Source organism: Ambystoma mexicanum, chromosome 6q (genome assembly GCF_040938575.1).
Source record: "Ambystoma mexicanum isolate Mex_15411 chromosome 6q, UKY_AmexF1_1, whole genome shotgun sequence".
NCBI lineage: Eukaryota > Metazoa > Chordata > Amphibia > Caudata > Ambystomatidae > Ambystoma > Ambystoma mexicanum.
Window position 1 is genome coordinate 39,076,537 of NC_090937.1, and position 20,084 is coordinate 39,096,620.

Consider the following 20,084-nt stretch of genomic DNA (forward strand, 5'->3'; position numbering starts at 1 on the left):
CTACCGGGACACATTAGAGAGGCCAAGACACTTATGATATTTCGCAAGGCCCTAGAAATCCATCTGTTCTGTTGATATTCCCCATGGGAAATATTGATGGGGGCAATCTACCTACTATTCTGGAGAAAGACATTTCAATTTCAATATCCATAGTTCCCATCTGCGCCCAAATACGATTTAGTTTGTCTAGTGCGTGATATAAATGACTCAAAACTCAAACCTCAAAAGCTGTCTCTCCACCATCACCAACACGATGGCCACCCACTTCTTCAAACTCACACCTTCCAAAGCAGAATACCTCTTTAACTGTCCCCCAATGCACAAATCTGACCTCACCCCCTGGATCCAAGAACTTGCCACATACAACCAACACACTATCCCTCTCCACATCTGTCAAATCCCTTGATTTCATGATCAACCCCCACCTTTCCTTCACGCACCACGTAGACACTATCACCAAAACATGCAATCTACAACTCTTATGCAAAATCAGACATATCCTTCCTCCTGACGACTTCTGCATCACAGTCCAGGCACTGGATCTCTCTAAGCTGGACGGGAAATGTTCTCCTCACTGGACTCCTTAACACCCTTGCCCCCCTACAAGCCATACAAAACGCAGCAGCCAGATTTATTCTCCACCTACCCAAACATTCACACATCACCCCTGCTCTTATCCAGCTCCACTGGCTTCCAGACTCAAGAGAATTGTCTTCAAAGGAATCTGCATTGTATTCAAAGCCATTCACCTCAAAACTCCATCTTACCTTCATGACAAACTCAAACCCATCACCCACACTAGACAAGCCGCCAGCCCAAAACCTTCTACACATTCCACTCTGCAAACCTCACATGCACCCAAAAACAAACATTTAACCACTGAGCATCTAGGGCATGGAACACACTACCTCTTCACACACGCACTGCGTCCTCCATAACATCCAGAAACATACCTGTTTCCCCACACATAACCCTACCCTCCTCCACTGCTAACACTTGTCTATTCCAACCTTCCTATACTTTCCAGAAAACATTTTGTAACTTCTTTTGTCAACTCCCACCTTTTCAAACTTTGAAACATGTAAGGTGCTCCGAGACCCTGTAGGTAGGGCGAGTGCTAAACACAAATTCAAATAAAATAAACTGCCACCAGACTCTCAGAACCACATTTATATAATTTTGATCAGGGCTGCTTATGGTAAAAGACAGCCCTTACCTGTTGGAACTTTGATTTCCAGCAGGCTGAGATCAGGAAAGCACATGTGCCCTTTGAACATGCCATAGTGACACTACAAGGCATCGGCTGGGGATGTCAGTAGACAGTCACAAGAGAGGTAAATGTATGTGCTGTACTTTCTGGAGCGTTCAGGGTGAGCTTCATTAGCATAATGTCATCACTAAAAAGTAAAAAAGCACAGGATCTTTGACCTTAACAGATGACATTCCATAACAACTGTATGCATGCTTTAACAAAAAAAGCATACATCTATGTCAAGTAAATAAAATCTCAAAAGAAGTTATAGAAGACATAAGGATAAGAGAATGTTCCTCAGCTGCAGAACTTGTGATGCCCTTAAGTCCTGTTTTATAACTTTTCCCCAATATCGTTACATTTTATGCAACCATGGTTGATGGTTTTGTAAGAACAATAGTCTGTACATAAAAGCCAATATTCAAACTGTCAATGGTTTTAGGTTCATACATTTTTTAACTGCCTTCTTTGAGATCACCGTCTTTGAGAATTATAATAAATTGTATGTTCCTATTTCACATTTCAATGTTGGTGGCGCAAGTCATTTATTTTTCTCTTCCTTGGTGCAGACAATGAATATTTTTTTATTGATCCGGAGTTGAAACTGTCCAAAGTGGCTCCCGAAGGATGGAAAGAGGAGCCAAAGAAGAAGAGCAAAACTACAATCCACTTTGCCTTATTTTTCCGTGTTAAGTTTTTTGTGGATGACGTTAGCCTTATACAGTGAGTAAGCGCATCACTGTTCTAATGCTTTACTAGGTTTGCTCACCTTTCATGTGCCCATCATCTGGATGTATCCACAAACATGGCTTTTATATTTCTTTTATTACATAGGCATAGCCTAACCTGCCACCAATACTACCTGCAGCAACGGAAAGACCTCTTAGAAGAACGATTGCACTGTGACGATGAAGCAGCTTTGCTCCTGGCCTCTTTGGCTCTCCAGGCCGAGTATGGCGATTATCAGCCTGAGGTATGGTATTGTGTGTTAAGTTTGCTGTTATTTCTAAAGGTTAATCCCAAAATGCAAGCTTTTTTATTGTCATGCTGGACTCTTTCACTGTGAGTGTAAAGTTGAAGGCGAGGCATTAAGCATTTTGAGTGTCCTTTTAAGACCACACATCCAAAAGTATAGGCGCCAATTCTGTATACTTTGAAATGGCTATAATGTTGTAGTATTCAGTAAATTAGGCCTGAGGGTTTGATGGGTGAGTGAGGGTTGTTGGCAAATGTATATGCAAAATAAACAGTTCATGTGTCATAACACCTGAAACAGATTAGTTCCTTGAAATATTGCAAAAACGTTGCAGATGTGAGCCATGTGCTATACTGTGAACAAAATGTAGGTCAGCATAGCGGGAAAGGTTGTTCTAAAAATACTGTTTGGCAAGAGAGTGAAGTGGACTGAGCTACCAACCTACATTTCATCTTAAGAAATAGATGTTATTTCATTGGCAGTTTGAGGCCAGCAGTTCCCGAAGTTGTTTGAATGTTCAAATTCAAAATTTAATTTTTAGCTGTAGTCCTGCTTTCTTTCTCACATTGCCAGTGTTTTGTTTCAGGCCTATCCCAGCAAACTTGCAACTTAAATTCCAGAGTAACATAAACCGACCACTGTTACCATGCAGCAAGATTTTATGATATGAGGTGGGCATAGAGAGGAAGGTGTATTAGGGCAAGATCTGCAATGTCAGCCTACTCTGCAATTAGCTAGAACCTAAATGCAATAGGAGTGATTAAGTCATTAACTTGTATTTAACATTCCTGAAAAGGGTATGAAAAGGTCATGAAATTACCCACTGTAACCTGACCCCCAGCTCATCCATACTTCGCAGGGCCTTTGTTTGCAACTAAGGAAGCATGGGGTAATGTGGGTTAAATGAAAACAAAAGGGACCGACCATTGACACAACAATGGCCTGTGTATTTATAAAAAAGTTAGTCTATTTTCATGGCTAATTAACTTGAATAGGTGATATTTCACCAACACATGGCTCCGGTTTACAACATTAAAATGCAGTTCCTCAACACTGATGTTTGTTTTTACATTGAATTTCTACCAAGCAGACCTATAACATGCATGAGGTGTTTCTAATTTCATTTAATAACATGTGTCACAAAGACTTGGAACATCACCACCTGACATGTGAAATCGGTTTTAAAGAGAGAGGATCTTTAAGGTAGTTTACAGTAACCCTGAAAGAGAACAAAACTGAACTTTCCTTACTCAGAAAAACAATTGTGATGTATAGGGGCCTAACACATGCTCAATAAATAAAAGAAATAAATAAAATACAACTTAAACTACTCAAATCATATGGCTCCCTAAAAGTTCTCCTATTTCCAGAATCTCTCTTGATAGGATTGTGCCCGTCTTTGCAAGTTAGACTCTTGTGACAATGGCATGTTATTAAAAAACTTTTCCTAGATTTCCATCTTGGTTAATTTGTAGGTTATGGGTTCAGCTCTTTTAGGGTTTCCCAAGACTCGCAGTAATCACTTTCCCTTTCTTCTGGCAATAAGGGTCCTCTGGTATCTTCTTGGGACTAGTCCTTCAACAAGGGATATGAGAAATGCAGTGTGTAGGATATTCCTTTCCCCTTTGCACCAAGAAGAAATGTTATTGGAAACCAACACTATATGTATGGGGCTTTCCCCGGTTTCACGCAGTTCTTTAGTCCTGGCCTTGTTCGATGACAGACGTTTGGGTGGGTGAATGGTCTCTTCCCATAATCTAAAGGTTGGTTAATTCACTAAGCTGTTTTTGGCACTTGTGCTGAGGTTTGATGCTTCTTGTAAGAGTCTACAGAGCGTTGTGCTGCAGCTGCACCTTGTTGTGCATTAAACTTCGGTAACCTCCATAGGACATGCCAATGGGTTCTGCCAGTGCGGTGGGTGCCCGATAAGTTTTTCCTCTGAAGACATGCATGCTTTTTGTTCAGTTTGTTTGGGAGAGAAACACTTGTGGAATACTTGCGACTCGTGTCTCTCCCTCGTGTCGGGCTATGCAGTGGGAGACCGCTTTTGGAGAACATCTAAGCACCGTGGACAGGGTTTTCTTGAGCATTGAATAAGGGTAAGCAAAAGTTGGTTTACAAGGGCACCTCATGCAGGTGATACTTTACAGAGGTCTAAAGGGTCTTTTCCCACCCTTGCGAGTGGAACATAATGGGCCCAAGCCCAAGGTCTGACAACAGACTGCTGCGACATCCAAGACTGAAGTGCAACTTGCCCACCGGTCTGTGAGGGGACGCACCCCTGGTAGCGCACATGCTCAAATATCACCCTGTGACCTCATCACACGGTGCAAGCATGGGAGGGAGTTCATTCCTATCCATAGAGATGATACCAAGGTACAACAAACTATGAGAGGAATGACAAACTAACCTTTGCAGCTTAGGGAATCCACATCCGTGCATATAGGGGGCGCCAAAGTTGTTGTACAGAGAGCACAAAGACCGTACAAGTAGCATGTAGTGCACAAACATGCACACAGGCTGAATACACAGCATTACGCCTGGAAGAAACAGAAGACAAAGGCCTCCACGTCAGGATAAAGAAAATAGGAGATCTTTGCAAGAGGGATGTGTCCGCCTTCCTCTGTAAAGCTCCAGAGGAAGAGACGCAAACAAATAAGTAAGATCCCGCACTGGAACCCACAACCAGACCACCAATGATTCATACAACTGTACAAGTAACAGTCTCCGGTATTCGCACCACAAGTTGTGGTCAACATCCATAATGGAGACTTCGACAGGTGGCAACTAGCCCCTGTCCAACAGCCATTACAGTGCCCCAACATTCCTTCTGCTCAACTGGTGTCAGACAGAGAGTCCTTCCTGGGCAGGAAGACTGACTTGCTTTAAGCAATTTTTACAGGGCCCCGACATGACCATATTCTTTTAAGATCTTATCAAAGAAATGGTTCCCGAGTGGACTGCCTCAACATTCCCTTGGCAACAGCCCACAATTCTGGCAACTACATCCTGCTTTTTGGACGCAGGCATAAAAGACAAAACTGTATGCCACGAACACGACACAGATGACTAGGTGAAGCGATAGGAGTGAAGGACCTTCCACTAATCGTATGTTCCAGGACAGGGTCTGAGATATAGTGGAATTTCTACAACACCTGTATCCGGAAAAGCCACCAATAGAAACAGGGGTCTTGGTGGAGGTCCTCCAAAAGGATTTGAGGGCACACTTGTGTATATCTACTTCAAAGGCAAACAAAATAAATGGGAAACCCCCTAATCCCAGGCACATTCAGCTGTGGTTTGACTTCTCTATGTCCAGGAAAGACTCCAACAAGCACTAGATCTGGCAAGTCCACCTTCAGGGAAGGAAAAAATGGGCTTAATGCCATTGCAACCAAGTATAACTGTGCACTGCACTGACAAGCCAACACAGACTCAATACTTTCAGCTTGTTACAGCAAGCTCTGTTGTGGGATGGAGGAGTCTCCAAAGACCTGTCCGGTGACTGAAAAGAGCAGTTCTGGTGGGATTAAAAGATGCCAGGATGGTGACTTGTGATATGCTGGAGGCAGTGGCAGGTCATGGCGACAGAGCAGTGCAACGTATGCGCATTTGTGTGGACCTCGGGCGAGACGTGTGGTTAAAAAAGCACAAAGTTGCTTCAAGAAGTATAAGAAATGGTGGGGCCTTTACCTTTTGATGGAATACACTTTCTTCATCTATCAATTGATGACACATTGATGAAAGAGTAACGTGCACTCCTTGAATGCAAAGAGTCTCTGCCATATCACATCCCAGTATCAGGACGAGCCAGTATTCCTTTCACCAAAGTACCCAGTGTAGCACGAGCGGTTTCAGAGGTTTCCTTTCGCAAACCCAAAGCAGAGACCGAAAGGAGCAATACACTAGCCCCTGCTAAAAAAGAAACTGGACAGGAAACCCCTTCTTAGGCACCACTTCAGCGCCACTGGACAAGACTAAGGTTTGACCTTCTGGTGGCCCAGCAGTATTCAATGCTTAGGGTGGAAAAATAAGCCTCCACTTATCCTGGAAAGAAATTACTCTGGACCCACGGAACCTGTCGGTGGTAGGTTGTGGACATTGCATCCCCTTCCATTCACTCCTCCTCTCCCCTAGCAGCTTTCATTAAACCTGATTGAAGGATTACTGAAATTGAAGAAGCTGGCTGCGATTGAAGAGATCCAAATGGAAAGCCCAGTGCAGGGCTATTTTTCACGCTTCTTCACTCTACCGAAGGACAACACGGTGGGAGGACTATACTCAACCTGTCAGGTTTCAACAATCATCTCCTGACGGAGAGATTCAAGATGGTAACAGGTCAGATCCTCTGCATTGATAGAAGTGGATTGCAGGTGTGCTTTTTACCTTCAGGGAGCATATATGCACATACTGATATGGCCTCTGTACTGAAAATGGATTCTTGATTCAGGGTTAGCATTCTCAGTACAATGTCCTTGCGCTTTGGCTAAATTAAGCCCCAAGGGTCTTCAAGAAGGTGATGGGCAGGTTTATGTCAGTCAGTCAGTCAAACTACTTTATTCGGCCAAAAAAGGCCATCAAAGCACAGCCTAAAAAAACAATACTAGTGCATAATTACAATAAACATATCAGTGAAGGAAACGGCACAGTCATGAGAAAAACCACACCCTTCATGAGTGCCCCAGAAAAGAGCTATGAGCCAGTAAGCAGAAACCACTGACCCCCTGTTTCTGGAAACCTCCATAACGCCTCGGGCCCAAGGCATTCAGGTTTACCCCTGAGAGGGGACCGTTACCAGAGTAGTCTCTTATGGGGTACACAGCGGCTGGGACATGAAAAGGACTGACTGTAATACCACTTTTACTTGACCACCCGCGGCCATTACATCTTTCAATGACGTCCCTTGCCATGTTAACATCCTCGAAGACCATTTTGACAAAATCTGTATTGGCTGCAAGTTTGGACAATCTAGTACACCAACAGAGAGCCCCCGGACACAAACCCACATTCCCCCACAGCCTGCAACCATTGAAGGCATTTGTTCTAGAGGGCATCCCTTGGTTCTCTAGCGGCAGTCGATAGTTTGTTTTGGGACAACATGAAAAAACACAATGAAGCTATTACAGACTTCACAGGCCTGGTGCCCAGACGAAAGCCCCCCCCGGCCCCCTTGACCGCAGAGTGAAGCATTTCCCCCCCCCTCCCCACCAGGCACATATTGTCCTGTGCTCTCCCAGTGGGGAACCACGATGGTGGGGGGGGGTTGTCCCCTGAGGCTGAGGTTGCTAAGGTCACCCCTCCGTGAGGGTGGCAGTGGGGGAGGAACCACCCCTGTTTAACTCCTCAAAGATGAAGTGGGTCTAACCACAGAAGCAGGGGAAGGCCCGGGCTGTGTGGGGTAAACCCCTTTGTCAGTGTCTGAATTCAGCCTCCCTGGCTCAGCCCCTTCTGAGCCCCTTCCGGCCCTCCCCCCACCTCCTTCCCTCCCTGGCCCCCAGCACCCCCTTAATCAGCACAAATAGGAGGTTTTTAATCTCTGCCATCTCGGAGAGCAGGCGGTGACAGGAACAACTAGGCAAATTGGCAGGTGCCATGGACGAAGGAGCTGGTGGACAACGATGACCTTTAGAAGGAGGTTTACAAGCCCAGAGATGACTAAGACGAAGGAAGGAGTTGGCCCCTGAGGGAGCATCAGACATGGGCTTACGTCCTATTCTGGATGGAAGGCTGGACCTCTCTCCCAACCCCAGACCCCATTGGTCGACTCCCCCAGAGACCGAAGACGTGAGCTCATGTGAAAGAGGGGAGTGAGCCTCAGGGAGAGACCGTGACAATCGCGGTGCTGAAAAGTCAAGATTGGGGGCAGAAAAAGGATGGATAGGGGCCAATGCTGGTGAAGAGACAGGGGTGGTGTCATGGATGGGACCAACAAGGCATGCCCTCCTGTCAGTTTCAAAATGCCCATAGTGATCCTCGCACAGCCATTAGCCAGGGTATCCAGTAGGTCGGCAGTGGCCACAGAGTCAAGACCCCCTCCAGGAGTTAAGAAGTTAACAGAGGATACAGGTTCATCAGGAAAAGGGCTTACAAGATCGATCATGGGGTGAGCAGATGAAACAGGGCCACAAGTGGTTCCCGAAGGCTGTGATGGGTCCTCCCAGGAATAGCAATGGCTTGCTTGTTTCTCACCTCACAGTCCAGTCCAGGTTGTTACAGACCAATCTGCCAGAACCCCACGGTCCACAGGATGCACTCCTTTCGGGGGACTGTCGTTGCGCCTCTCCCTCCAGTCGCTGAACAACCTATGTGCGCGCAACTCCCACGCCCTTGATCCCCCATGGGCTTCAGGCCTTGCGGGGAGAAGCTGGCAATATAATGAGGAGGGCGCATGGCACCCCCTCGGCTTCTACGGTGGTGCTCCTGGGCTTACTGGAGAAAAAAACAGGCCACAACACCTGCGCCCTTGATCCCCCACAAGGTTCATGTCTCATCTTCATTTGAACAGGGTACATATCTACCCATATTTCAACTACTGGCTAATTCGGGGTCAAACACTTTCCCAGTATAGGACTCGGTTGCGCTAGTTGTCCAACAGGCTTTTCCACTGGGCCGAACGCTAAATATGGACAAATCCGTTTTAATACCAACAAAACTACGGTTCATTAGAATAGCATGGGACTGTTTGGAAGGAAAAGTTTTCCCACTATCCAACAGAGTGTAAAACATAACTCTCTGCCGGGAGTTCATGAGAAGCACACAATTACCAGCTATCAAGTTTAAGTGGTTGCTGGCACTCATGGCATTATGCATTCGCTTGGTGGTGCATTCCAGATTCCACATGCACAGACTACAACTACATATAGTTGTAAAATGTTGCCACGGAACACAACCACCGTCTCACAACGTTACCAACCCCTCTCCCTGCATCTCCACTAAGATCTGGAATAGTGAATGGAGGAAAAGGACCTCACTCGTTGGCTTACGTTTTCACCTCCAGTTCCTTCAAAGACAATGGTTATCAATGCATCCCTCTCATTAGTCTATCTATTAGACTAATGAGAGATGCACGATTTATAGGACATGGAAGACCAGAACAGGCACATACATTATTTGGAATTAAAAGCGGTTTACCTGGGCATGAAGGCTTTTTTTTGTTTTATCAATGCTGACTGAGAATCGAGTATTGATTTACACAGACAACAGAACTGCCATGTTCTACCTGAACAAACGGGGAATGAAATCACTGTAATTTTTTCTGGCAATAGAAATCCAGAACTGGTGTCTGAAGAGTTCCATCTTGCCAGTAACCTCATGTCTTCCAGGAGAGGAAAACATCCGGGCGGATGCGCTGAGTCGTTTGGCACGTACTGCACACAAATGGGAATGTACGGATGATGCAGACAGCAGCTGGATTGAAGAAAATAAATAGCCTTTATTCAGGATCAAAAAAAAAATAAAAGAAATGGATGGCTCAAGTACTCAAAAAGCCTTCTTTCTTCTCCTGTGATAAGGATGACCAACGAAGAGTTGTCGCCTAGTCCTCGTAGGCCCAGAGCGTCTCAAGTGCAGTTCTCTCTCCTTCTCTCCCGATGCTCTGAAAGAGAATCCGAAAATCACACACAGTTCGTCCTCAGTTTCAGCCTTATATAGGGTTTGAGGTTGTTTGAACCAATTAGGGCTGCCTTGGGGCCCTTTTTCTATAAATATCCCTCCAAGTCCCGCCCCCTTCCTCTTTGCCCGCGGTCCTTCCATCAGCTTCACCCGCCAACACCGGAACTCTGCGGGGCCCTTCTGCTTCCCTGCACGAAGACACAACCAAGCCCTCTGGAGTTTCGCTTCCCAAATCTGCAGGTGAGTGACACTTGGAAAACGGGTCCCGGGACCTGTTTAATGTGGTGGCATCTGTTGTTTGTATGGTTGTGGCGGACGCCATGAGACCCATGGCTGAACAGGAGACGGGAGCGTGCAAGGACCCGTAACCCCCTGGATGACACTCTGTATTCACCCGTGACGGTTCCCCATTATCTGCGTTCATCTCGGAGCCTGACCAGCCTTGAACGAAAGGAGCGGGGACCGCCCGACTCTCACTGTGTTTTTCCGGCATAAGTTTGGCTCCAAGTGTTAAGGGAACGGGAACCGCTGGGTTATTCTCGCCCATCTCCTCGACCCCAATCGACGGTGGGTCCAGCCCGGCAAGGTGGGATTGCTGTTTCCACTCTCGGGGGCCTCCCATCTGTCTTTCCGCCTCACGGAGGTGTTTCCACGGCATTCGTTTCTTTTCCTCATGGCGGCTTTCCTCCCCTTCTTCCTGTTCATCCCGTTCACAGGGAACATGATAAAATAGCCTTGATTCCAATTTTGCTGCGATGGGGCACTCCATTGGTAGACCTCTTTGTGACCTCCGGGAACAAGAAATGTCAGTTGTGCATGTCATGAATGGGCAAAGGGCAGATTCTCTGGGAGATTCCTTTTTTTACTTCTGTGGTATGGGCAGAGGTTTTGTGCATTGCTGCCCCTCCCAATAGTTCCCAAGGTCATTCAGAAACTAAAACGGACAGCGGGTTGCCACATGATTCATATGGAACCTTTTTGGCCGAAGAGGTTCTGGTTTTTGGATCTGCACCACATGATTTGTCAACCACTATGGAGACTACCAAATTGGACAGACATTCTCCAACAAGAGGACGGGAGGATTCTGCGCTGCAGCCCTCAATTTCTGTCCTCCGCAACCTGCTCCCTTAGGACATAGTTTACAGGCATTAGGGGCACAGAAGGAAAAACATGGCAATTATACAAGCGGCCAGGAAAGTTATCCCAACATCCCAATATTCAGGAAATTGTATATGTTTCTGCCACGGGTGCTTGGAGATCGAGGTAAACCACAGAGAGGCCAAAAAGGGCGACATACTATATTTAATTACTCAACAGCCAGAATATGGATTTTCTGTAGCATCCTGTGGAACATATATGTCGGCCATAGGAGCCTAACTAAATAAAGGAGACATGGTGGAATAAACGGCAAACCCCTTGGTTAAAAGCCACTTTAATGGGTTTATGAGGCTCTATCCCGCAAAGAAAAGAGCACATAGTCCATGGCATCTTAACATTGTGCTAAATGCATAAATGCATAAACCGTTTGAACCTTTGGCTATGACAGAACTGAAGTGGGTAACCATGAAAACAGCTTGGTGGCGTTGATCTTAGCCCGTAGAATTTCATAATTACATGGTGTATGAAGAAGACCCCTACACCAGTTTCCAAATGGATATGGTTGTCCTAAAAACAAAGCCAGGATTTTTACCCAAGATAGTCAGTGACTTCCTAATCCGTGAGGAACTATTCCTGCCCGTTTTGTTTTCCACAGCCGACTAGGTAAGCTGAACAGGCACTTCCCATTTTGGATGTGGCCAGGGTGTTAAAATTCTACTTGACCAGAACAAAGGATCTGCGCACAGGAACTCAATTGTTCATGATTTATGGGGATTTCGAGCCGATGGAGGCATCCAAAATAAAAAAAGGCTCCAAATGGGCTGCATGCTCACTTGGTGTGGGGGAAGGCAGCGACTGTGGCCTTCCAAAGACACATATGTAGATCAGCAACGTGTGCTACACCACATGTATTCTGCAAACACTCCTTGGATCAGAGCTCCAGGAGTGATGCAACATTTGGACAGGTTGCCCCAAAGAACCTTTTTTCAAAGTAATGTCCCAACTGCCCATTACTGGTATATAGTGTGCTTTGTAATTTCCCATGAATATGGTGGAAAGCGGATGGTACGCAAGGGTATGGAAATGTTACTCACCATAGTGAAATTGGTACTCCTTATTCCATAGTCCCCAGACAAAGGGACTGGCGGCTGAACGGGGTGTGAGAGCAGGTACCATGCAGGGCGTGACTGGGCGCACCCTTGCAAGTCTCTAGAAGGCTGCTTTGCAACACGCTACAGTCCCATCCCCATTCAGAGGGATGTCCCTCGAGTATGGCGGAAAGGGGATTATGGACTATGAGTAACTTTTCACTTAGTGGGAATCACACATGCTTGCATTGAGGACAGATTGTTGGGTCAATCATGCCCTTTTCATGTGTATTATATATAGCTCCTCATAACATGCAATTGGCATCACTGGCAGGTTTCATAGTTGGTTAATTAAGTTAAAGGCATGGTCTAGTAAACATTTTTATTGGCCCTACGGGTCGGCCATGTTTTTTTAAGCCTAAGTGGCTCGATTTTAGAAAACTTTCCTATGGACCTTACCCGAGTTTTCGTCCATTAAACACACGCGAAAACAAGCACCAGGGAGCCGCCATTTTCTGATAATCCTATCTTTCCCCGATCGCCCTGGCTGACCTGCTTTTGCGGCACTAAATCAATTCCCCTGCCCCTGAGCCTGACATTATCAAAACATTCATATTCCCCGCCTCTCTCCGTGACGTTACTGTGCTGCGACTCCACACAGAACCCGGAAACCAACACAGACCATCTCACAACACAGCGCGCCACAATTCGGAATATGAAACTGTACTTTAAAATCAAACAGCAACACGGTACATTTGGTAAAGTACATTTATTTTACATTAAATGTTTAGAGAATATTCAGCAATTGCCATATGAACTCCGAAAGCCATTTATATTCTTTTATCTGTATCCGCCATGGTATACAGGGTGTTGCTTTTCGTTAAAAGAAGCACTTTGGAAGCACGGTGAACCGCAAGGCTGTTCCATCAACTAGGCACTAGTCCATCGTAAAGGTTGATATGTTGCTTCTAGCCACTAGTACAGCGTAAGGGCATGTGGGCCCTTGGTGATCGTCCCATAAAATTGTCAGTGTGCTCCAGTTGTTCACACAAAGCTGCAGGTGTCTACTGTAAATGCCATCTTCTGGTGTCTCAAACCGATGGCAGTAGCAGAAGGGGAGCAAATACCTGTTATGAAAACAAAAACATTATAATTAGTCTCGCCAGCCGATCTTCATTAATATTACTTATTTTATTTATTACAGCCGATCAGACACTATTTGCTTGCAAGGATAGTTCAATGGAGTATGTTCGGCTCTAAAATCAATGCGAAAAGTAACGAAATAAATCGAGGCCAACACACAATGATAAACGACAGTTAGTCTACATGCGTGAGGAATGATATGATATATGATATGGCATTTGTAACGCGCCTATACTCAAGTGTTTCTAGGCACGACGAGGCAGGTGGGGAACAAGGGCAGACAGACAACGATCCTACTAGGCCAGGTGTCTTTCTGATCACGCATGGGGAGGGGGGAGAGGGTGTAAAATTGCTGTACATGGTTAGTTGAATACAAATTAAATAGGGCCAGCTGGTGGCAAGTGCAAGGTAAATGCCGGGAGAAGGGGCTGAAGGATACAGAGACAGTCCCGTAGTGCAGGTAGGCAGTGCAGGGAAAAATGGCTGCGCCAAGGACCGAGATCGGTGAGACCAGTGGACCTGCATGCCCATGTGCCCACTACGAACACGTTTTACTTGCTTTTCCTAGCTCTTCATTCATTAATTTATTCATGCATCCATTCATTAAATCTTCATTCCGGTATAAAAGCGTGTAAAGATTTACTTACATTATATTTGAAATTTCCATTGTGTCTCTTCGTAATGCAGTCTGTAAAACGGACCGTGCTCTTGACAACGATTTTTTGTATACTGAACTAAAATGAAACTCGGTCTAGTTTCTGAATTTTCTGCCTTATCGTCTCTTACGTTATTGCGCACCCCCTTCAAATGTAGTTCTTTCGGCCTGGTCCCTGTCTCAAGGTCAAAAAACAATAGACCCTTATACTTCCAGTGCGACTTGTGGGCCTCATCTGGGCGCTGTCCTTCGCATTCTTTATTTGCAACATCACGTAGTATAGGCATCTGTGAGAACTTGAAGTTTAGAATCCGTCTATGTAGTGCGCCTCAATGTGGAAATGCGAACTGGCTTCTCCCAAATGCCACGGCCCACTTGGCTGGCGCGTTCTAAGTGCCCCAATTTTGTCCCCGTTGTCTGCGAGCTTTGCAGACCAAATTGAGACATTTAATTTTTGGCGGAAGGTCAGCGAAAGTATAAAGTACCACAGGAGTTGAGTTAAAAGTGAGATTTATTGTTTGTTTGTTTTATTATTTGCAATACGCAAGCCTCCCCTCCGTTAACAGTGCGCAGCATTTACATTTACATGAGAAAAATATATACATACACATATGTGAGGTGAATAGAGAGAATTCAAAGATGACACCCAGCTTGTTCGCCACCCATGATGGTGAAGGTAGGGGTTAGGTTTACAGGTACACTGTACAATAACATTTATTTACAAAAAGACAATCGTATTGCAATTATTTAAACCGGGATTTGTACTTCACAATCAGCTGTGCTTCGGGTGGGCATAGCACAGTCGCAATGTTCGGTGGCAATGGATCACTGCTCTGCACAGAAACGTCCAAAATTCCATATCTGTGCTTCTCTAACACAGTAACAATAAGGCCTTTCACAAAGTCGAACTGTATTTCAACATAGACTGGTTTGATCACCCATTGCTTACTTCGTTTTGAAAACACCTTAGTGTAGCGAGGCATCCTTACTTTACCCCTAGTCCTAGATTGTTCACGTCCGACATTGCTGTTATGGGCAAGGACCGCTAGTAGAGTGCGATGTTTCATGCCCCGAAAGCTAAAATGCAAGCGCTTTGGCCTGTACTTTAGGCACATATTGTGGAACACCTCCAAATCTCCTGTGTGACAGAATTCTGTCAGTCCTCTCAAATCTCTTGATAGAGTTTTGTCGAAAACAATCTTCTCAATGGCTTTGTGTGTCGGTGAAGATGGAATCAACCACGTCTTCTTCCATGCCTCCTCTGGGGACAAAGGGCCATGTTCACATTGGTGGAAATGTTGATTTGCTGTCCAGCGGTGAACGTTGGTACAGTGGTGCATCAGTGACTGCCATTTTTCAAGTAGTATTTCCACTGACCCCTCACAAGTTTTTGAGCTCTACCAAAGATGGTTGGTGATAGAATGTGACCACTGCAAAATACTTTCAAAACGTTTTTCTTTCCCTGCAGCCGAGATTTTCTTATTGATTGATTTAGCAAGATGCCATACATCAAATTGATGTTTAATATGTGGGAACTGCTCTCTCATTGTCTTGGCAATTGAAATGTGTCTATCCGTGGCTATGAGGTCGATGTGCATTCCCCTTGATTGTAGATATTCCACTGATTTTATAAATCCTAGTTTCTCCATGACTACTGACGATGTACATTGTGTTACCTGCACGACCACCGAACTCACAATTTTCTTACTATCCATGTCCTGAAAGTGGTAGGTGCAGTACTTGGCAGAAAATCCAGGGCTGTCGCACTGTCCATCGCTGGCTAGCTTGAATCGTTTGCCTTCGAATGTACTTGCTAGAGACAATTGTTCAATTTTCCAAGCATCACTAATGGCCGGAAACAGATAATCACGTTGGTATATGTAGTACAGCGCTTTAGAAATGAAATGGAGTCCCACAAACTGAAAGAAAGCCTCTAACTTTCTAAAACTGGAGCCACTAAAAAGTGATGCAGCTGCACACAGTAGATTGCCTGCTGGCAGTTTCCCCAGCATCAGTTGTGCAGACAATGAGAACCCATGATTTGATCTACAGGCGGCATTTATTTTGACGTTACTGCCTTTTATTTGACGAGTCACATTAATCAATGGCTTCCCACATACTTTCCCTCTAATGGAATGCACACATTTCAGCATACTTATAATTTCCATCAAACAACTGTCGAATACAATGTATTTGCTCTCTTTCATTAGACTGTCATCCTGCGTCAACGTTGTTTCGGCCTGTGACGTTGTGGAGATTTCAACACATTGGAAAGTAATATCGCTGATATCAAGTTCTGATGCGTCTATGGATCCTGCGGCTGGTTCATTCTCTGTCATTTCGACATCTATTACTTCAACATTGATGGGAGAACACAACAATGTCGACAGGTTTTCTGGTGGCAAATTTTTGGCGGGTGTAGATTGTGTAAATTGATATGCAACTGCTTCAGAGCTATCGTCAATACATTCAATAACATCTTCTTGTGGTGGTGCGGTCGCACTGTAGCTATGGTCCAATGCAACTTTGCTGTAGTCTCCAAACACAGTTAATTCATGTTCTGGCCATTGGACATGAGCATCTCGAGCCTGAACACGCCTCGCCTCAATTAATAGTTCCTCCATAGTGTACACGGTCTGGCAAGCCACATCTCTCATTCGCTTCACTGTCTGTGTGTGTATAGTTCTGACACCCACGGGTAACTGGAGGAGAGATTGGAAAAGGGATGTTCAGTTTAAACACAAGATGGAGTGTAGTAGAATTGACTGGAAAAAAACATAAAATAGTCCCCAGCACAAACATTTTTTTAAAGTTATGAACTGTTTGTAACTAACCTTTTTTTGTTTTTTTTCTTTGCAACTTTTTTGACTCGACCTTCAACATCTGCACGCTGTAGCTCCGATTCGTTTCCGCATGTCCTCCCTTCCTCTTGCGCTGCAACGACTATATTTTCTGTATCCGCATAGACAGCACGGAATGAGGCTCCATCGTCTCCCTGAAACATAGTACTTTCATTACTATGTATCAAAATATTGTTAGCATAAAACACACGTGAGGACGAACACACAGGTACATCTCAATAGCCAAACACGATTTAAACATTGTGTGCAACAATCAAACGACAAGTATTCAACCAGTAATGATCTATTTCGATGGAACTGTCAGTATCCATACCTCTGGCTCTGCATGGACTGCCATGAATGGTTGTATTGGAGAGGAGGCATCCACATCTCCCTGAAACACAGTACTTGCATTAGTATGCTTTTCAATATTGGAAACACAACACACACTTGGGGTCGACGGCACAGGTACATATATAGAGATAACCACAAATGATGCATTGTCCAAATGAATCAGGGAAAATCCAAATATGATCACATTTCATCGACTTATTTCAACGATTCCTTTACATCTGCATCATCTAAATGAGATGTTGTGATTGTGGTGGAAGCTCCGCCGTCTCCCTGAAACCACAGTACTTGGATTAGTATGGTTTTCAATATTGGAAACATAACACACACTTGGGGTCGAACGCACAGGTACATATAAAGAGATAACCGCAAATGATGCATTGTCCAAAAGAATCAAGGAAAATCTAAATATGATCACATTTCATCGACTTATTTCTCCGATTTATTTACATCTGCATCATCTAAATTGGATGTTGTGATTGTAGTGGAAGCTTCGTCGTCTCCCTAAAACAAGGCACTTGCGTTAATAGGGAAGAAAGTATAACAAAATGGAATCACGTTATATGATCACGCATGATGGAGCTGTCATTATCCATACCTCGTGCTGCTGAAGAATATCTATGGATGTTGCAAATGTAGTGCGCACTTCCGAAAGCTGTTGCGCCGATTCGTATACGCATGGTCCCGCTTCCACTTCCCCTGGAATTACTTGAATGTCAGGCTCTGCATCAAGTGCAGGGGTTGACGCTCCATCAACTGCCTGAAACATAGTACTTGCATTAGTGAGAATTACAATAGTGAAAACATAACACACACCTGGGGTCGACAGCACAGGTACATATCAACGGCTAACCACGAATGAAACATTGTGTAGAACAATCAAACGACAAGAATTCCAGCTCTGATGATGACGCTCGATGGAGCTGTCAGTATCCATACCTCCTGCTGTTGAAGAACAACTAGAAATGTTGTAGATGTGGCGGACGCTTCAGCATCTCCCTGAAAGACAGTACTTGCATTAGTATGGATAACACTAATTATAACTGAAAACAAACACCAGTGGACGATAACTAAGGTGTATATCAATTGGAAAGCACTAACCAAACATTCGGTAAAATGATTACACGATAAAATAAAAATATTACTTGACATGCATAAAACAAGTCTGTAGCGGATTAGCCTAGTAAGATTACCTGATACGCGCTAGAAGTGGTTGATAACTGCGACCACGTCAAGGATGTAGAATGTTCTTGCTTCAGATTCAAGGGATAGTCAAGAAGTTGTAAAGGTAAATTAATGATTGATAATGAAATGCCAATATTAAAAATAGCCATGTAAGGCGACAGAATACTTGTAAAATGCTCAATACAGCACAGTTCCCTGTTCCCATATATATACATTGCGTTTGTGGGTTATGAAATCGAAAAAGAATATATTGGTAAATGTCATTATTCAAAAAACTATACACTCATATCAATATCGAAATTATTACAAGGGATAGAACACCTACAATATCAATTAATCCGTTCGGATACCTACACACTACCGCAAGTCCTAAAGCTAAATCCGGACACTTGACTCACCGGTGGCGGAATGTGGACGAATAGAGTGGGAATAGCGTTTTCGAGAAATTTCCGTGTCGTTCGCTGTTTATTCTTCTTTGTTACCCAAGATGTTGTGTACATGTCCAAGGAAAAGTGCCGGCTGCAGATGCGGTATCGATCACCCCTCTTGTCCTGTAAGTCTTGTTGGACTCTACTTTCCAGATCATCCAGTGGATATCCGCAATGTCTGACCCATTCTCTTATTCGATCAACAGTTTTCGGGAATACATGCATTTTAGTGCCTTCAGATTTCGCATGGGTTTTCGAAGGACAACCGCTAATCGAACAGGCAGGCATTGTTGATAAATCTGAAAAGTAAATATTGACATTATTATACAATCTTCAAGAATAAAGATTTGATACAAAAGTAAATGAATCATACAATGATCAATGCAAGGTTTGTTTTGGTCGCAGGAACTATACCAGTTCATTATGTGCGGCTTAGTATTTGCATAAGTTGCAGAAATGTATAAATGATGTGACTAAAAACTGAACATGTGATTGCACAAGAAGGAAACATGCTTACATTATAGAACGGACCTCCGAACGGTGCAATTCGATGACCATAGACACAGATGAAAATAAATAGATCTATTGATAGCATAGCAATGGAAACTCAAGTCAATAGCAATGAGACCAATGAACCTAGCACTATTGTGTACTCAACTCGCAAATAGATAGAAATGTAAAAATCTGCGAAATATGACTAGGATACATGGCCTTACCTTGACCAATAAACAGTTGGATTCAGCAAGCAGAGCAGTATGTTGCAGGAGAATAGGTGGGTGGCCACAGGTAGCACACTGATGGGTTTGCTCTAAGCGGTCACAGAAGTTCACGGATAGCACGACGACGAGCAGATTAGCGTAGATCTCAGTGGTTGCCAGGCAACACGTTCAGGAGTTGACTTGCAAAGCACAAAGATGTTCTCATGAGACATATCAGGTGGTTTATAAAGTATTAGAAACAGGGGTGTGTTTGTGAATGAATGACGTATGTATGTCGTGGTCTTAGGGGGGCGGCCTGCTTCAAGGGGAGGCCTGGCTGGAGACACGGGGTCTGGGGAGGCCATGTGACCGATGGCCCCTTGGCGTGGGATACCTTTTGAAGTGTACATGTAGTTTGGCACCTTGGCCTTTCGCGCCCCTGACAGCCCCCCATGCCAGCGCGCATCCACCGGCGCGAACCGCCTTTGATGCAGGGGGGTGGGATGGATGGGCCTGGGGCTTGCAGATAAGGCACAGGAAGACTGCTGAATGGAGACACACTTATGTGGATTGCAGGGGGGTGGCCTGCTTCAAGGGGAGGCCTGGCTGTAGAAACGGGGCCTGAGGAGGCCATGTGACCGATGGCCCCTTGGCGTGGGATACCTTTTGAAGTGTACATGTAGTTTGGCACCTCGGCCTTTCGCGCCCCTGACAGCCCCCCATGCCAGCGCGCATCCACCGGCGTGAACCGCCTTTATA

At 44.8% G+C, this 20,084-nt stretch overlaps 1 protein-coding gene across 6 annotated transcripts in view; it reads left to right on the forward strand.

Annotated features, from left to right (window-relative positions):
* The window catches only part of PTPN13 (protein tyrosine phosphatase non-receptor type 13), a 1,388,150-nt gene that overhangs the window by 625,438 nt on the left and 742,628 nt on the right, over nucleotides 1-20,084 (forward strand). For all 6 annotated transcript variants that reach the window (XM_069630435.1, XM_069630437.1, XM_069630436.1 and 3 more), the window contains 2 exons: nucleotides 1,822-1,975; nucleotides 2,087-2,225. In XM_069630435.1, coding sequence (XP_069486536.1) covers nucleotides 1,822-1,975; nucleotides 2,087-2,225 — 293 coding nt within the window. The remainder of the gene's footprint in view (nucleotides 1-1,821; nucleotides 1,976-2,086; nucleotides 2,226-20,084) is intronic.